The sequence below is a fragment of the Epinephelus moara genome, chromosome 6 (genome assembly GCF_006386435.1).
Source record: "Epinephelus moara isolate mb chromosome 6, YSFRI_EMoa_1.0, whole genome shotgun sequence".
NCBI classification, from domain to species: Eukaryota; Metazoa; Chordata; class Actinopteri; order Perciformes; family Serranidae; genus Epinephelus; species Epinephelus moara.
The window spans coordinates 30,502,470-30,520,028 of record NC_065511.1 but is presented as its reverse complement, the minus strand read 5'-3'; the positions used below and the strand labels follow the sequence as shown (position 1 = coordinate 30,520,028).

The window sequence follows — 17,559 nt, the reverse complement described above, 5'->3', positions numbered from 1 at the left end:
CTGACTGGCTAACTAGCATCTCATATCCGTCCTGTTCTTCCTGTTACCCTTTTTGAATGATGAAAACAGACTACTGCTGCCTGATGGTATGGAGTTATTTCCTCTCATGCAGGCATAGAATGCACGTGCTAGTTGGCTGTTGGCTGTAATCTGTGTGGTGTGCTCAAGTGCAACTTTTTGGCCGAGACACAGGCAACGTGGGGTGAAGCAACAGTCGGCCTTCATTGCCACTAGTTCTTTGATTGTTGGTGTGATGTGTCTGGGCCTTTAGACCACAGGAATGACATGTATGGATTTTGGAAATGGGCGTTGCTCCCCTTTATAAAGAAAAAGGACAAACTACAAGAAAGCAACAAAAGGCAAATGATGAAAGGTATTGACAGATTTATTAATAATTAACTACTATTTACTATTAACATTGTGAAGAATTGGGCCATGTACAACATTTATTCACAAAAAAACTTATTTACTTATTAAACAAACTGCCAATGACAGTATCATTTAAACTAATATATTTAGGAATAGTCCAAGGTCCATGTACAGCCTATTTGAATGTATAACATTTCTAGTATGTGGCACCATGGGATTACAACACAGTACTCATCTAACTGCATGTTCCCCATCAGCTCCTGGAGAACTCTAAAGTGCTAATACACCGAGCCCACCAACAGTGAGGCATTCACTCGCACACACACTTTCTTCTTCTGAAACATGCACACTGGTTTTTAATTAGAGAACTGCATCTCTTTAGAGTTAGTTATAGGTCCATTTCTTATTGTGTCCTCAGCTGATGTCTGCACCTCTGCTGCAGAGCTGTGTTCCTTTAGAGACTTTTCATTGGCCTCAGCTGTTACGCTTTCATATTTTGCCTCACTACTCGAGATCTCTCCATCCCCTCCTCTCTCCATCCTTCCTTCTCTTAAGCTACTGGTGCTCACCTCGATTATGACAATCTCCTCTCCGTTTCCCAGCTGAAATATGCCCTCCATGGCTCCTCCACCCTCAGCAACCCTCCCGCCTGCAGCATTGCAACCTGCCCCTTCTTCCCCCATCATCCCCCCTTCACCTTCTATCAGTGCTATCATCTGCATACCCTCCTCAGCTTCCTGCTCCATCTTGGTCTCACCCCCTAGTTCAAACACGACCTCCTGCCCGTCAAGTGGCACCAAACTTTGGGTAGGGGTGCAGGAAAGCTGCAGGCTGGTGTCCTGCCCTTGGCTGAAGGTAGCACTGGATGGACCACTGTCCTGTGCCTCAGTGTGGAAATGTAGGACGTAAGACTCTCCCTGGCCGCCCTCCTCTCCTGACTCTCTCTCCCCTTGCTTCTCTCCACCCCAGTCACGCAAAAGTGACATCATCCCTCCCTTATCTCCACCTTTTGCTCCTTCACCTCGACCATCTGTCTTGAACTGCAACACAAGTGATTTCCCCTCCCCACCCATCCCTCCATGCACAGCCTCTCCTGATGCGTCCCCTTCAAACTGTAACACGTATGACTGCCCGTGCTCCTCCATATTCATCCCCTCCTTGGCCTGTCCTTCATTATCAAAACATAACACAAATTGTTTCCCCGTCATGCTCTCCTCTGTCCTTATTTGCCCCACTGTGGCATTGGGTTTCCGTTCCAGAGCAGCGGAGACAGGAGAAGAAACAGATGCTGTGGCTACTGTGGTAGCTGGTGTAACCATGGTAACAGTCGATGGCGGTCCTGAGGTGTCCACTGTGGGGGCTACAGTGGTGGAGGATGAGAGACTTGGGACAGCAGTGCAAGATGTTGACAGGGGAGAGTGTGACACTGTGGATACAGATGATGACTCTGTGGTGTTGGCAGCAGTAACAGTCTGTGAGACACTCGTCACATTACAGTTTGTTACCAACGGAGCTCCACCTGCAGTCTGACTGACAGGAGCCGCTGCACACTTCTGAAGAGTGGCTTTTGGTTTGCGTCCTCGTCTGCCCCGAGCAGTTCGTGTGCTTTTCCCCAATATGGGCTTGGTCAGAAGGGAGTTGGCTGAGAGAGTGCGTGTTGGCGTGGCAACAGGAGTGTTTGCATTATTATTGTTGGTGATTATAAACCTGGTCTGCTGTTGTTGCTGTGATATGGTCGGAAACTGGGATATCTGAGTCTGTGTTTGGTTAAGGACGGGCTGGAGAGCTTGGATAGTCTGAAGCACGGGGAGGGTCTGAGGCTCCGGAGCTGGTGGAGGGTTGTTTGCCGCGGGGACGAGAATCAAGCTGGACTGGCTGCCGTTGTTGGAGGGGCACTGTAGAAGGAGGAAGTTCTGGGGCTGGGACGGAGGTGGTGGTGGTGGAGGAGGAGGAGGAGGGGCTGGTGCGGGGGATGACAGAGGAATGAGCTGCAGGCCGCTGGCTGTCTGAATCATAAAGTAGTTCTGGGAGGTGTTGGGGGGGATGTTAAGTGTTGGCTGGGACACAATCAGGCTGCCATGGTTTCCTGAGGTTTCCAAGGTGATGGGGTTGAGCAGGGTAGTGGTGGTTGTTACTCCCCCGACACTGGCTTTCACAGCAACTCCATCTTTACCTCCACCACCGGGGCAGGGCAGGGGAACCCCACTGCCATGGGTGCGGATGTGCCTCTGCAGGTAGGAGTGCATGACGAACTCCTTAGCACAGTACGGGCATTTGAAGTCCTTGCTTGAGGAGTGTGTGCGCAGGTGGAGCTGGAGGTTGGAGGAGTGTGTAAAGCTTTTATTGCAGTGTGTGCACTGAAAGGGTCTCTCACCAGAATGGGTGCGTTCATGCTGCTCACAGACAAAGAAGACACACAGAGAAAACAGTTGATGAGATAAAAGCAGGTCTATCCAAACATGAGGTCATAGCTAGGTGTGTACCGGCTGTGCTCACCTGTTTGAGGTTTGATGTCTGGGAGAAAGACTTTGAGCAGATGGAGCAGGTATGAGGTCGCAGTCCAGAGTGCATCTGACTGTGTCTACGCAGACAGCTGGTGTTCTTGAAAGACTTGCCACACTCCTTACACACGTACGGCCTCTCGCCTGTGTGCTGCCGCAGGTGGTACTGATAGTGAGAGCTCCATTTGAAGGTGAGAGGGCAGTGAGGGCACTGGAAGGCCCGAACACCTGTGTGTACCTGGGTGAAGTCAAAGTGGAGAAAAAAAAGTTTTTTTTAGTGATCTATCATATTTACTGTACAGAGTCCTAAAAAGGTTACAATTATTAGGACGACATATGAACGCAGCTCAGATCTGATTGGATAAAAATTGGATTTTTGTGTCCACACTACTCTGAAAAAAATCAGTTCTGTGTCACATGAGGGCAAAAAATTGGATTTTAGCCACATTTGCTTTTAATGTGAACGCAGCCTAAGTGTCTGCTGGACAATCGTTCATTGTAGTGGTAACAATTAGGAATGCACTATTCCCATTGTTCCCATTTTATGTTTTTTCCCCCCCTCAGTGCAGCCTGAGAGTGGTCACCAAGAAACATCAAAATGTGTGAACGATGCAATGAACTATTACAACCCAAGTGTTTTGAAAAAACAGCCGCTTAGTCACATAAAGTTTTAACTACAGAGTGTGTTACTGCTTTGAAGGGATTTTTTATTGCTTTTTGGATTTGTCTGTTGCAGATTTCATTCATCTGCGAGTGTGTGAACCAAACGAGACAGCTGCAGTCGCTGTTAACTAGAGAAATCTTAAATTATACGGTGACATAAATGATAAAATTTGATGAATCATTTGGAAAACATAACTTGTGTGTGTACATTTCTTGCAAACAGAACCGTACCCTCTGATGGATTGAAAGCAGAGACGACCTCTTGAAGCTCTTTCCACACTCGGTGCAGCGGTAGGGCCTTTCCCCAGTGTGATCCCTCATGTGGTACTTCAGGCCTGATGAACCTTTGAAGGCTTTTCCGCACTCTGAGCAGCGGTATGGCCTCTCTGTATCAAAGTGTGAGAAAAAGAGGGTCACATTTGTTACAATTAAAACTAAAAATTATACATGATACAGTTAAAACTGTTAGAAGTCGAGCAACCATTATTGTAATTATCACAGTGAAGAATGGCCTTTGAAGCGTTCAATTATTTTGAGGGAAAAGAAAGATAAAATCAAGCTACCTGGTTGCAATAAATATTTAAACGACCAATTTGATTTCTCCTGGCTAGCTTTGCATTAAGACAATTACAGTGCAGAAGGAGAGCACATTATTCCAAAACACATGAACAGATGGTCTGGCTCACACTCCCTATTGTATAGTCAAATCTCCACTGTCTCCATCCATGTTTTGTTTCTGCTCTGCTATGAAAAATGTCTTTACCTCCTGCAGGAGTGCTCTTGCTCGCTCCCGTCTTTTTGGGGGCTTTGGTCGGCTTTGCCGGTTGCTCCTCCTGCTCCTCACCGACGGCGATGATATCGACGTGGATCTCCCTCTGGCCTTCCTGCTGCTTGTCAGCCTGGCTGGGAGAGGAGGGGAGGGGGAGCGACAGGGAAAGGGAAGGAGGGCACACTATCTCGGCCTCAGCTTCAGCCAGGAGACGTTGCTCAGGCGTGTGGGAGTGTTGGTGGGTGAGGAGTGAGGAGAGAAGGGGGAAGGAGCGGTCGCAGGCGGAGCAGCTGAACTGGGAGCGGGACTGTGATGAGAGAGAGTGCATCTGGACAAACAAAAGGGGAACACAGGAAGCAAAGATTATTTTAAGATTAATACATCCAAATGCAATACATCATCCTCAGTGCTGGAATTTGCATACAGTGTTTGCAGAGGAGCAATTACAGCAGTGATTCTCACCAGTGACACATGTCTATTGAGGCCACCACTGGTCTTGAAGGTCTTATTGCAGTAGCCACATGACAGCCCTGCCCATGTGGTTCTGGCCTCTGGCTGAACAGTCTCGGAGCTCTGAGTCACCTCGGTGAAGCTCTGCAGCAGGTCAAACTGGGCCTGGGTGGTGCCCACATTCTGAGGACAAACCAAAGGAAGTAATACATATAAATAACACATATCTTCAGATCAAACACAAACACTTCAGAGGGCGGGCGGGTATTTTTAGATCAATTGAATTATAAGGACAACTGTGTGTTTGTCTTGACCTTAAAGAGCATGGTCAGTCTTTTCCATACCACATTACAAACAGTCAATACACTGGATATCATACAACTTAGTCTGTGACCTGCCATTTTGTTTGATTGTTTATTTAGCCTGACGTGTTTATGATGTCTTGTTTTCCCTAAACCACTCATTGGCAAGTGGTGTATCCATCATGCTAACGTGGTTTTCAGTACAAACAGAGCTACAGTAGCTGTCGCAAGGAGCATTAGTTTGTCCAGGATGTTCTCATACACTGTTCGTACATTACCTACGAGAAGTAATGCGCCAGAATTAATATATAACTACATGTAATTATGAGCCAGTTGGGAAGGCTGCAATCTCGTGACCAATGCGCTGACATGAGTAAAGAAGGAAGTAGTATAAAGGGCGAAAGTTCTTGCAAGGAGGCACGCTGGGGTGGTGGATAGGTCAAACAACACAGGACTTTCACCCAGGTGGCCGGTGTTTGTGTCCCATGTTAAACCAAGTAACTTTACTTTTACATAACTTCACTTTTTGAATCGAACCCAAGTGACTTTACTTCCCTAAACCTTACCTACGGAATTTTATTTGCCCAAACTTAACCTACGTAACTTTACGTTAAGTATGTAACCTTATGTTAAGTACGTAACTTGACAACGCCATTTGTGGGGCGCTAATTCGTTAGATATCATACAAACTGGTGTATAAGGATACGTTGGCTTGTCACATTAATCAAAGGAATATGCCGATCTTTATTGTAATTTTCCATCCCATCAACTAACTTCTAATTGTCTAATTGTTCCTCGAACCAAGGGAGACAGCTGTCAATGAGCAAAACACCTGACCAACTTGAATTGCTTAACAAATCCAAGATGTGGGCTGCGATTCATACATACAACCCTCCATGACCTGATTTAGATTTCTCATGTTCAGCAATAATGACACTATCGATACTACTTTCTCATTGTCTTCTCTCAAAAAGCAGGTTGACACAAACACTGCTGCAGTGCCTCCATAACCCCGCCTCCATTCTCTAACTTCTAGCGCCGTCTTCTCGTCATTCGTCTTATTCGCTCCGGTTGCATATATGCTTTAGCAGCACTTTTTGTTTTGTTTTATCTTGTAACTTGTAATTTTAACTTGTAAAAAAGTTTTTAATTATTGTTAATGTTTCCTGAAGTCATTCTGCTGTTCTCTGCTACTAACCAAGAAAAGTTGCTGTGCTGTTTTTCGCTGTGGTATCGATAAATTTCAAGGTATTGTATCAAAGTTTGAAATTCCACTATTGTGACAACACTACTTTGCTTTCATGGTGGAGAGGTTTTATTCTTCTCTTCTCACATTAATCTATTTGATCGAATCACTCACTGTGTTGCTGCCATCTGCTCCCTCCGTCAGTCCTAGAAGCACCTCTGTCGTGTGTCCATTTTCAGCCACTGTGGTCGTCTCCACCACCTCCTCAAAATCAGCCAGCAGGTGACCAGCTCCCACCAGCCCGTCCCCAACCTCCATTGTTGCCCCAGGCCCCGCCTCTGCACCGGCCCCATGTCCCGCTGGAGCCATGTGGATGGACTGGTGCTCCTCTAGCTCTGTCCGTGTGGCAAAGGTGTGGGTGCAGCTGCCACAGCTGTACAGCAGCACACTGGCCCCGGTGTCTGTGCTCAGGTGAACCTCTGTCCCGATGGCCCTCGACGTACACACATCCTCCCCAGAAGAGGTGAGGGTGAGCTGGGGGAGAAGGCTTTGATTCTGCCCGGACGAGGTGGTCGACAGGAACACTTCTTCCATCCCCACTCCCACTCCATCGCTCCCCTCCTGGCTCACAAATCCCACCATCTCCGTCAACATGGACGATGTCACTTCCTCTGTGCCCACCACCACCTCCACGACCTCATTTCCCTTCCTTGCTTCTTCCCCCCTCTTCCCTTCCTTCCCTCCTGCGTTGAGGTTGGAGTGCGAGTTCTTGTGCAGGGCCAGGTTTGACGAGTGTGTGAAGCTCCGCCCACACTCGCCACAGATGTATGGCCTCTCACCTGTGTGTATCCTCATGTGCTGCCTCAGATTGGTGGACTGAGTGAAGGATTTGTTACAGACCGAGCAGGTGTAAGGCTTGAGACCAAGGTGGACATTCTTGTGTCGCCGCAGACTGCTTGAGTTCTTGAAGGCCTTGGGGCAAGTGTCACAGGGGTACGGACACTCTCCAGTATGCTGGCGCAGGTGATACTGGTAATGAGAGCTCCATTTAAAGGTCAGAGGGCAATAGGGGCACAAGAAGGTACGCACTCCAGTGTGGACGCTCTGATGGACCTGGAGATAGAGAGAGATGGAGATGTGAAATCTCTTGCTGGTTCATAAGGGACTGTTTGTTATTTATGACAAAACAGGGTGGTGCAAAAGAGGGAAGGCACTTCATATCATTTTTCAGTCACTGTGGAGGGACTTATGTTTTTTATTTTGGCTTACATGAGGGAAATCCACCTTTAAATGGTTGGGTTTTGTATTCATTTTAAAAACCATCTGAACCCCAAAACCTGCTGGCGGGTTTGAAAAACATTTTTTTTCTTTAAAAATTGCTAAAAATTACACAATTCATCATGAAAAGAAACTGTAAAAACAGAATACATTGTCAGATTTTCAAATTTCCAACTTTCCCTGAACTAATCATGAGCAATGAATGCTTACACCAGGTAACATAACTAAATCTAAGCTTAAAATAGTGATATTTAATCAGAATCACTTCATTATACATGTCTCAATAGTGAAAAATCAAGGGTTCTTTTTAACTCTAGGATTTTGTTTTCAACTTCAATCAGCAAAGAATACAATAAAAGGATAGGATAAAATATTATAATGGCCGCCGTGCCCAGTTACTGATATTATTCTGGCTGCTGCTGCCACAGTTGTGTGTGTTACGCTAAGATTTATTTTGAAAAATGGTCGTTATACACATGTTGCTAATGCCTGTGGTGTGTGCGCTGTGATGTAAGTGTATGTGCCTTTGTAAGCTTATTAAATGTTGGTTTTGTTTGGTAGGACTAATGACAGGTGGCTGTCATGCACCCATATTCTGCTGAAGTGCACAGACAGCTTGTGCGATGATGCAATTTCAAAGGAGGATTTGCATTTTGCATAATAAATTAACTGTTTCTTTTGGTGATGACTCTCCCTCCCTCCTTGCTGTATATTTGGTGTAAACAGAAAAAATATGGTTATTGATGGGGGAAGGAGGGCCGTGCTTTTTCCTCAAGTCACTCAGGGAGGCTCAAGGAAAAACATTTGTAGCTCAGAGAGTCACACCCCAGCCACCTCGCTCCTCTGATAAACAACAAACACTCCCTGAGTATTTGTTCATCCCAGACACGTCTCCCTTGTTTACGAAATGACTTTGTTTGACATCTCACCTGGAGCAGAGAGGAGCGCTTGAAGGCTTTGCCACAGTCCTGACATTTGTAAGGCTTCTCCCCTGAGTGAGACCTGCGAAAGGAAAGTAACAATTCAGGAAGACAGCACCATTGATTAAAGGTATGGATTATGGATTTTAGATATAGTCCGCACACTACATTCCCATTCTCCCATTCACTTCAATACATTAAGTATTAACAGCTTCAGGACACTATTGTTAGAGTGTTACAGTTATAAGGGTGGTAAAGAGGATGGTGTTATGGGTACCGTTGGTGGTAGAGCAGAGCAGAGGAGCCCTTGAAGGCCTTGGGGCAGAGGGTGCAGCGGTACGGTCTCTCATTGTTGTGACTCCGCTGGTGGTGGGTCAGCCTGGACGACCACCTGAAGCTCTTCCCACAGTCCATACACTGGAAGGGATGGTCCGACTGCTCGGGCTGCTGAGGCGGGCCCGACACGGACGATGTCACCATGTCCAGAACCACCTCCTCCCCACCCTCTACTACCTCCTTATCCCCCTCCACCAGCTCCCCTCTGTCCCTCTCGTCCTCGCCATCCTCTCCCGAACCAAGAAGGGACGGGAAGGGAGAGAGGGAGGCGGTGGACTGAGGCGGTAAGAGTTCTGCTTGGACCACTAAGGCCACTGAGTTAGCCATCACCAGAGCAAGCTGGGTAGCAGATGAGGGTGTTACCTTGGCAGCTGGATCAGTTTTGGTGCAGGATCATGGTTTTTTCTTTCACCTTTCCTTCATTCATGTTTTCTTTCATAAATTCTTTCCCTGTCAGCCACTGGAAACACCAGCTGTCATCCCAAAGTAGACAGCTCAGGACAGCTCTGACATAAAGTGAAATGGAAATAAATACAGTGTTATAACTTGGTAACTCCTGGTGAGCGTGCCCCCTTTAAATTCCACCCCCGCCCTCCCTCTCTGTCTGAGGCTCGTCCCCCCTCCCTGCTGTCTTTCCTCTGGCAGTCAGTCCGTTTCTGTCTGTCCCCGCAGTGCGGTGCCTGCTAGCAATACACACACAGTGGCTACAGCTAGGTTACACACCAAGCTACTGTACAACTGTATCTTACTGTAACCGGTCAGCTGTGCAAGCCGACAGACAACCTACAGACACAATATCAGTTTTCACAGTATCAACACAAACAGCTACTGGCCTTCATTTAAAGCTAATCTAGCCTCCGTCAGTGCGGAATAGCGTCGTTAAACTGCTCGATAAGGATGTGCATGAATACAGGCTGTATCGGTACTCACCGGACATCTTTAACTCATCTTAAAGCTATAATGTTGATATTATGAAAAGGAACTGGGTACCGCAGTGCTAATCCACACAACCTTAACAATAAACACAGCGCAGACTAACAGCAGTTCTCCACCCGATGCCGCCTTCTAAGAACGGCGACTGCGATTGGCTGCCTGCTACAATAGACGCGCTACTCCCATTGGTTGAGGGCTTCAACAGACAGATTGACGTCTTAAAATTTGTCTTTAAAATATTTTTAACGTCCAAATTTGACGGAAATTACTTACCAGTGTCGTTTTTACACTTCTTTACCTTCAAAAATATTTTTTAAAAATGTATTTAAAACTAATATGTATCCGTTCTATTCTGACTCTGACGCACAGACTTCTGGGTAATGTAGTAGCGGTGTGTGTCTGCCCAAACTACCATCTGTCACAGTTTAAACCGCAGGCTAGCAGTGTTTGGGGGTAAGTAAATAGCCTATATTTAATTAAATGACAAAATAAATGTAGGTAATTGTAATAAGCTGGACTTACTGAGAAAAAATATGTTATTAAATGGCAGTTACTAATCAAAAATGGTGGTGATAAAGGTGTTACATCCAAATATATTATATATAGTAAAAGGTTTATACGTAGAATATAACTTCATTTTGTTGCTTTGCATGTTTGCAGGAATGGCATCTTTTGGCGTAGCCTATTTACAGACATTTTAAAGCTTTTTGTCCAGTTGAAAACATTTGTTAGAAAAGTTATTATAAACTAATCAGATGTAATAATTTACATTACTTTAAGAATTAATAAAATTAGGTATGTTACGTATTACATTTCAAAAGTAACCCAACTGCTTTACAAAATCTTTTGTCCCCTTGTCCATTAAAGTCTTAAATGGGAAGCTAACTGTATCTTAACCATACACTATGCATGTGTAGGTATGTATGTGTGTATCTGTGTATGTAAAACTATGTAAAACAGATGTGTGGTGCAATGGGCAGCGTGCAGTTTGATGGCTGATGGCAGTCTGTTGGATTGTGAATAGCGACAGCTCTGTGTTTGGACTGTACAGATGTAGGAACTGTATGTACAATTTTTTGTATCTTTTAACAGCAGGTACTGCATGTATCCGAGACAAATTTTCTTTGGGACAACACAGTCTATCTTATCTTATCTTGAACAGCGCAAGTTAGGTTATTAAAGATATACTCAAATCCATTGTGCACATTCTTTAGTATTTATTTCACCAAGGCACATATTTCACATTGAGGCCAATCAGTGTGTGGAAGAGGCATCTTGATGTTACAACAATAATTTAAACAGGATGGTGTAATAATAATAATAATAATTATAGTAAATAAGAATAAAAATTGTATAAAAGTACAAAAAGATAGGAGACTTGCTCCACTGCAGCACAAAATAAATAGTTCCACCAAGTTACTTAAATAAATAGTCAATACTGTAACAAATACTAGAATAAGAATGAACCAAAAAATAATAGTGATAAAGTTGGTAAAGTAATCTACATTATATTGTAGAAAACAACATAATACACAAAGCACTGTATACAACAAATTTACATTCTTGTACACTTATGTACACCTGTACAGAACATAGTGTCACAATACATAGTATTTTAAGGCTTTGGGTGTTTAACCAACAACAACAAACTTTTCTACCCCCAAAGCACAGGTTCAAAATCAGCCATCTCACTCATCCAAGAGGCTAATCCTAACAAGTTTGTGCAAAGAATCTAATCAGGTCCATCAGTGCTCAGCAACAGGGCACATTCATACAACTTTACCACAACGTTAAATATGCCTCCTCATGCAGAACAGGAGAAACAGGCAACGACACCAGAGACTCTGCCTGCGGTACAAAGAAAGTATTCACTTCTCGTCGGCTACCATTTTGACATTTTCAGATAAATTAATTTCTATTGAATCGTTAAGACGTGGCACGTTTAACATGGTTAGAAGATGACATTAACTTCTTCTAACTTTAATGGCACTGTAAGTGAGAGATAGTGAAACCCTTGGCTGTCCCATATGTATGCTACATCTACTGGAAGAATTATAGGCTGAAGAAATGCACAAAGTAGATTAAATCAAACAAAAGTCAGGAAGTGCTACTGTGTTTTTTTTTTTTCTTGAGGAATCAGTGAGAGACAAGACAAAAAAGAAAGATTACAGAGACGTGGGCAATTAAATTCACGTTAAAACAGAAAAATAAAGATGAGAGTGACACATTACAACTTCAAATAAATAAAATTAAATAAATTACCAACAGTTAATAAATAAATAAATACATAAATAACATGAACAAGGCCTTTAGGAGAGAGTTTTGGGGATCGTGACATCGTAGTTGAACTGGCAGGAGTCTTGATGGTTGTGACTGGCTGCAGTGTATCGCGCATCCTTATTGGCTCTGATGGAAAAACATTCTTCAACACAGAAGTCATTGGTTGATGTTTGGGCCTCTTAAGGGATGCTATTAACTACGGTGCACACTGACGCGGTCTTAATTCCCCTTTGGCTGAGGCGGAACTCCGTGTGTCCTCACCGACTCTGCAGCCATGTGGTTGAAAGGAGAGGAACGAATGGATCGTCATTGCACTGCAGAGACTTTGGGCTTGAGGCTGATGAATGCTCTGTACGCCCAGTCACAGAAGAGCTTGAAGTGTTGAAGAAGCTCGTGGCTGGATTGCAAGACGTCAAACTGATAGGGGAGGTGAGGGGGGAGGGAGGGGGTCGCCTGAGTCAGCCTCGGTGCTTCAACTCTCAACATCTGTAGGAGAGAAGACAAACAGATTAGAAAAACAGGCGATCATAGAGAACGTTTAAAGGTCCGGTTTGGAGGATTTAGTGGCATCTTGCAGTGAGGTTGCAGAACTGAAACGTCTGCTGCGTGCCAAGTGCGTATGAGAGCTACAGGGGCTGATGCAAAAACTAGAGCCAGAGTTTGATTTGTCACACACTGGCTCTAGATAGGAGATGTCAAACATGTGGGAGAGGAGCTGCTTCATTTGATATATAAACGGCTCATTCTGAGGTAAGGGAAACACAATGATTCTTATTTTCGGGTGATTATACATTAATGAAAACATAGTTATGAAATGAAACACCATTTCCGCAAATAGATGCCCTTAAATTCTCTGCATTGGACCTTTCAAAGTGTTAGCAAACTGTTAGAACATGGCACAATCTCCTGTTAAAACTTACATAGTTAGATATAAAATCAAACACTGAGGACAACTGAGATTAAAAAAGGGGGAATTCGGTTCGTTACCTGACGGTGCAGCAGATTGATGAGAGATTTCATTTCTCTGATCATCTCCACCAGCTTTGGCAGTGCAGGGTGGTGGTGCTTCTTTGAAACCTTGTTGAGCCACTCAAAGTGGTGCTCATACAGCTTCAGGTCAGCGTGCAGCTGAGAGAGTGTGGGCTTCAGCTGGAAACAACACAGACATACTTAGAGACTTAGCATGGGTGTGGCAACGTGTAACTGTGTTCAGACAAGCCCCCTCTCCCTTCGCGAGCACGCACGCACACACTCAGTGTCACACACAAATACATTATCAGAGCATTACCTCAAGATTGTTGAGGTCATTGGCTGATCTGTTGCTCATTTCTGGCAGAGAGCTGAACCTGTGGGGCTCCACGTCTGAGGCAAATGCATGCTCCCTCTGAAAGAGAAAACGAGACACAGAGCAGCCCGTTAGTAATTTGCATCAGCGCAATTTTACTCATCCTGAGACAAGTCACGGCAGCATGAGGAAAGTATTAGTGTAGCACCTCGATTGGATGACTGTTTTCTGTGCTTAGAGACAGTAGCTCTCACTGAGCGGAGTGTGGTTGATCGGGTCAGTGTGAGTTCACCCACATTCAGCCTCCCCAAATGTCAACAATAAGAGCAAATGACCTGAACCCACAGGATGTTTTCTACAGGGAGCGAGGATAGCAACATATGCAGTGACTAAGAAAGCTCCAAGTGGGACAGACAACACAGGGCTGTAGGGAAACTCCAGGGTCACAGCTATAAAAAGAGGGAATGACGCAGTACCACTGCCCAGCTAGAGTTGTGTTGTAAACTCCGTCCAGGCAGCGGATGAAGTGCTCACTGTGGCCACCAGAGGGGGATAAACACCCTGACTGCAGGTTTACAGAGCTCCACCTTACAAAGGCAGCTGTGCTCATCAGTAGTACAATTCAGTATTAAACATGATTCAGTAATGAATGGGGAGAAATGGAGATGACTGATGTGGCATGCGTCATTTCCAATCAGTGGAGGAACATAACAACATTAGGATGATGAGTGCTGAGAAATGTTTTGTGTAAACAGGTAGTGTGTGCTTAATGCTTCCTTAACCTGTTACACAGTGTGTTCCTCTCTCCACTGAGTTGTTTGTGTTGATGTTTTCGGTGATGAATGTGCCGCTTTGTCTCGCATGTCTCTCCATCAGCCTTTCGTAAGAGCTCACTTATGTTTGTGTTCCAATGTTTTGTCTCTGTCGCTTTTGTCCCCCTTCCATCCCTCGCTTCCCTACCTTCTCCCCCTCTCCCTCTCTGCCTCGCCGTGTCTCATAACCAGGTGCACAAGCACGTGCAACATCCCGCGCACATGTGCATGCATGCACACACATATACCGCTGGCTTGTCATCTATTTGGCTCTCTGATCTCTTCATCTCTTGTGGTTTTTTTGCTCCATCTTTCTCAGCCTTTAATTCTCCCTCTTATCCTCCTCTTCTTGCTCTCTCCATCACAGATCATGACCTCACCCGACAGAACTTAGCATCCAACCTCTTTCTTCCTGAATGCAAATACTGGAATGTGATAAATCTTTTTTTTGATTTTTATCAAGTCACTTTGCTGTGGCGACCGAAAGCAAAACACTAAACACTGCACCTACACAACCGGGACTATTTACAGAACCCTCAATGCACACACACACACACAGCCACAAAAATGCATACACACAAATGCATGCACACATGTACACACTTGCACCCATACAATATGCATGCAAACACACACAGACTCGCTCACACAGACACACACTGTGCATCGGAAAACTTATATAGACTTATGTGCACACACACACACACATAGAGACATTTCTCTCCCTTTAAAGCATCAGTTTCATTGCTTTTTTGCAGGGACTTTCCACAGATTCCCGTTCTATTTATCTTTCCTAACTTTGTCCTCTCTTTAGTGGAATGCCACACAATAAGGAAAGAAATTTAAAATAAATCTTCCATGTTACTGAACACTGTCTAATACTGTCCCCATCACCCTTTGATGATGCTGGTTTGCTCACATCTGGACCCCAGGTTACAGACTACTGCTACACAATGGCCTGTAACACACACACATACAGCACACACACACTTTCTGAACCCTATCTACCGGCCAAGACTAGAGAGAGTATGTGGCTATTTTTGATTTTATCCTCTGAACAAAAGAGTCGAAAGATTTGCATGATGCAAAAATAGACTCTTGATCAGTCGTGTGTAACCAGAGATCCGCAGATATTATCCCGCTTTCTTTTCACCTGTTAAAACACGGTGTTGATACACAATCACCAGCTGGAGCCAAAACTTGGCCGAGTTCTCACATCTGATTTTCCTACCCCGCTTGTCACTGTCAACAAAATAAGATTTCGAGCCAGCGTTGTCAGTACGGTGCACATTTCACAGGGGGGAAAAAAAAAAGAAAACTCCATCCTCACTTCCACAGTCTAGCCGCAGAACATAAACATGTTTCTATGTAAACAGGCGTGTGATATACTTTGCTGTCATGTCACAGATGGTATGCTCAGCACTTTGGCTTTAGTCGCAGGTACAGTGTTGAGATGTAGTCCTAGACTTTACGTTTGCTTTCTCTGTCCCTTTAAACACCATCACTGTAAATGATTATTCCTCTTAATGCCATAACACTTAATATTAACTTCATTTCACCTTTGTTGGACTGGATAAAAGAGCTGTACAGGCCACCAATCTTCCTGGTACTGCCACCAGTCAGGTGACCAGGCAGACCAGGAGGTTGCTGAGTCAGACCTCCCCAACCTACTGAATCCAGTGTGGATTAAAAGTGAGATCACTCAGTCAAATCTCCCCTGAGGCTTTTTGCTGCCCTGATCTAAAGCATGCAGCCAGTCTGTCATCACTGAAAGCGGCTTAAGCCAAGCGGAAGTCCTGAGCAAACCCTAGTAAAGTTTCCACAACAGTGCATGTTGCAAAGTTGGTGCTGTTACCTAAACTGAAAAGGTGACATAGATCCAATTAGGGAAAGATCAATCAAGACAGCATCCTCATCCACATCCACTCTCATTCAATTAGCACAAGGGGGCTCATTAGCCCTCTCCTCCAATCAATGGCTGTGATTTGCAATCACCATGACGTCATGTGCACTTACCAGCAGTTCTTGGGTGAGCTTCATTAGATTTTTGGTCTGATTGGACAGTTTATCCATGTCAGTGGGCCGCCGCTGCGGTACCGGGGAGGCAGACGTGAAGACAGGCAGCTGGGCCAATAGCAGCGAGAAGAGGAGCGACGAGGAGGAGTCGAGCAGCACTGTAAAGAGGGGGGGACGAACAAAACGGAAGCAATTAGTGGAGAGGCGCTGTCATCTCGCCATAATGATAATGACCTCAGGCCACGGCTGTCAGCTCCAGGGGAAGATATTGCACCATAATATAAACAATAGCTCCAGACTTGGCGGAGAAATCCTCAAGAGCTTCAGTGTCAGAGTCATGTTTTCACAGGCTGAATGCAAATCATTAAATCATTAAAATAAAAAAAAGCTTTGACACTGAATATGACCATCACTCCTTCACCATAAGCAACTGCAATGAATGCTGCTGATTGTCACACCTGCAACTGGATAGGTACGTGAGTTGGTGGTATAAATTATAAAGAGCCAGCCAAGTCAACTCTTGTAACAGTAGGCTCATTCATTCTTTGCCTTTCAAGTTCAAATACAAGGTAGACTAAGTATTAAAAGGGAACCGCAGTGGTGTTGAAATGATGAATGCTTGATAATTACAGGTGAACCACAAGAATCAGAGCCAAAATAACACTGCAGGAGCATCTGAGCTCTCTGACCTAGTGTAACTCCTCACGAGGCAGGATAAAGTTGCCCTAAATTACATTTTTTAAAAGTTTAATCTAAGGATAAATTGTTAAATTAAGCATAAAATAGCTGTTCACATTCACATAGAGCAAAACTGTGTAAGAGCATGAACATCCAAAGCAAAACACACTTACATTTCATATTTGGTTCGGATCCAAGGGGGGTTGGTAACCCAGCAAGGCAACGGTAGATAAATAAATAAATAGACAAAATTAATAAATAAATTGAACTCCGGAAATTGTCACGTGCTCCGGTTTCTTCTTCGCACTCTCTTCAGCAGTCAGAGTGAGGAGGAAAGTTGTCAGGACGAGACAGAGGATGAATGAGAGAGCAGAGTGATGACTGAAGCACTCAGAGAGACGGAGAGAGTGGAGAAAAGGAAGGTAAAAATAAAAATACAAAAAAAGAGAAAAGTAATCAAACTTTCTGTCTTGGGTAAAGTTTGAGATGTAGTCTTATGGAGTTGCTGAAGGAGGCAGAGAGACACTTAGACAGTTTGGAGAGACAGAGAGGCAACAGAAGTGCAGAGAGAGGGATGCGAGTGTGGTAAGTCCAATTTTTGCGCGCAGTGAAGTGTTTAGGCTTGTTTAAAACTTCCTTTATAAAGACGTCGGGCCTATGACACATCGGCAGTGACTCACTTCATTCATAAAAACACACACACACACACAGACACACGCTCTCTCTCTCTCTCTCTCTCTCTCTCTCTCCCTCTCTCTCCTCACTCCCTCTCTCCGTCTCT

General features: G+C 44.7%; 2 protein-coding genes and 1 long non-coding RNA gene across 4 annotated transcripts in view; 1 reads left to right on the top strand and 2 right to left on the bottom strand.

Moving 5' to 3' along the window:
• The window catches only part of LOC126392231 (uncharacterized), a 30,630-nt gene that overhangs the window by 2,349 nt on the left and 10,722 nt on the right, over positions 1-17,559 (top strand). The gene's annotated exons all lie outside the window — the stretch shown is intronic.
• Positions 368-9,870, bottom strand: znf628 (zinc finger protein 628). Of its 2 annotated transcripts, XM_050047312.1 has the most exons (9): positions 9,705-9,870; positions 8,716-9,280; positions 8,448-8,520; positions 6,415-7,353; positions 4,765-4,935; positions 4,297-4,630; positions 3,765-3,919; positions 2,866-3,108; positions 368-2,762 (listed from the first exon to the last, which is right to left on the bottom strand). In XM_050047312.1, exons 2-9 carry the CDS (start codon positions 9,099-9,101, stop codon positions 726-728), a joined length of 4,338 nt encoding a protein of 1,445 aa, XP_049903269.1. In that variant the 5' UTR covers positions 9,102-9,280; positions 9,705-9,870; the 3' UTR covers positions 368-725. The 2 variants fall into 2 exon arrangements, with proteins under 2 accessions (XP_049903269.1, XP_049903267.1); XM_050047310.1 differs by having other exon boundaries at positions 8,716-9,870.
• Positions 10,963-17,373, bottom strand: il11a (interleukin 11a). The gene is made up of 5 exons (XM_050047510.1): positions 16,952-17,373; positions 16,101-16,258; positions 13,276-13,371; positions 12,975-13,136; positions 10,963-12,473 (listed from the first exon to the last, which is right to left on the bottom strand). Exons 1-5 carry the CDS (start codon positions 16,956-16,958, stop codon positions 12,294-12,296), a joined length of 603 nt encoding a protein of 200 aa, XP_049903467.1. The 5' UTR covers positions 16,959-17,373; the 3' UTR covers positions 10,963-12,293.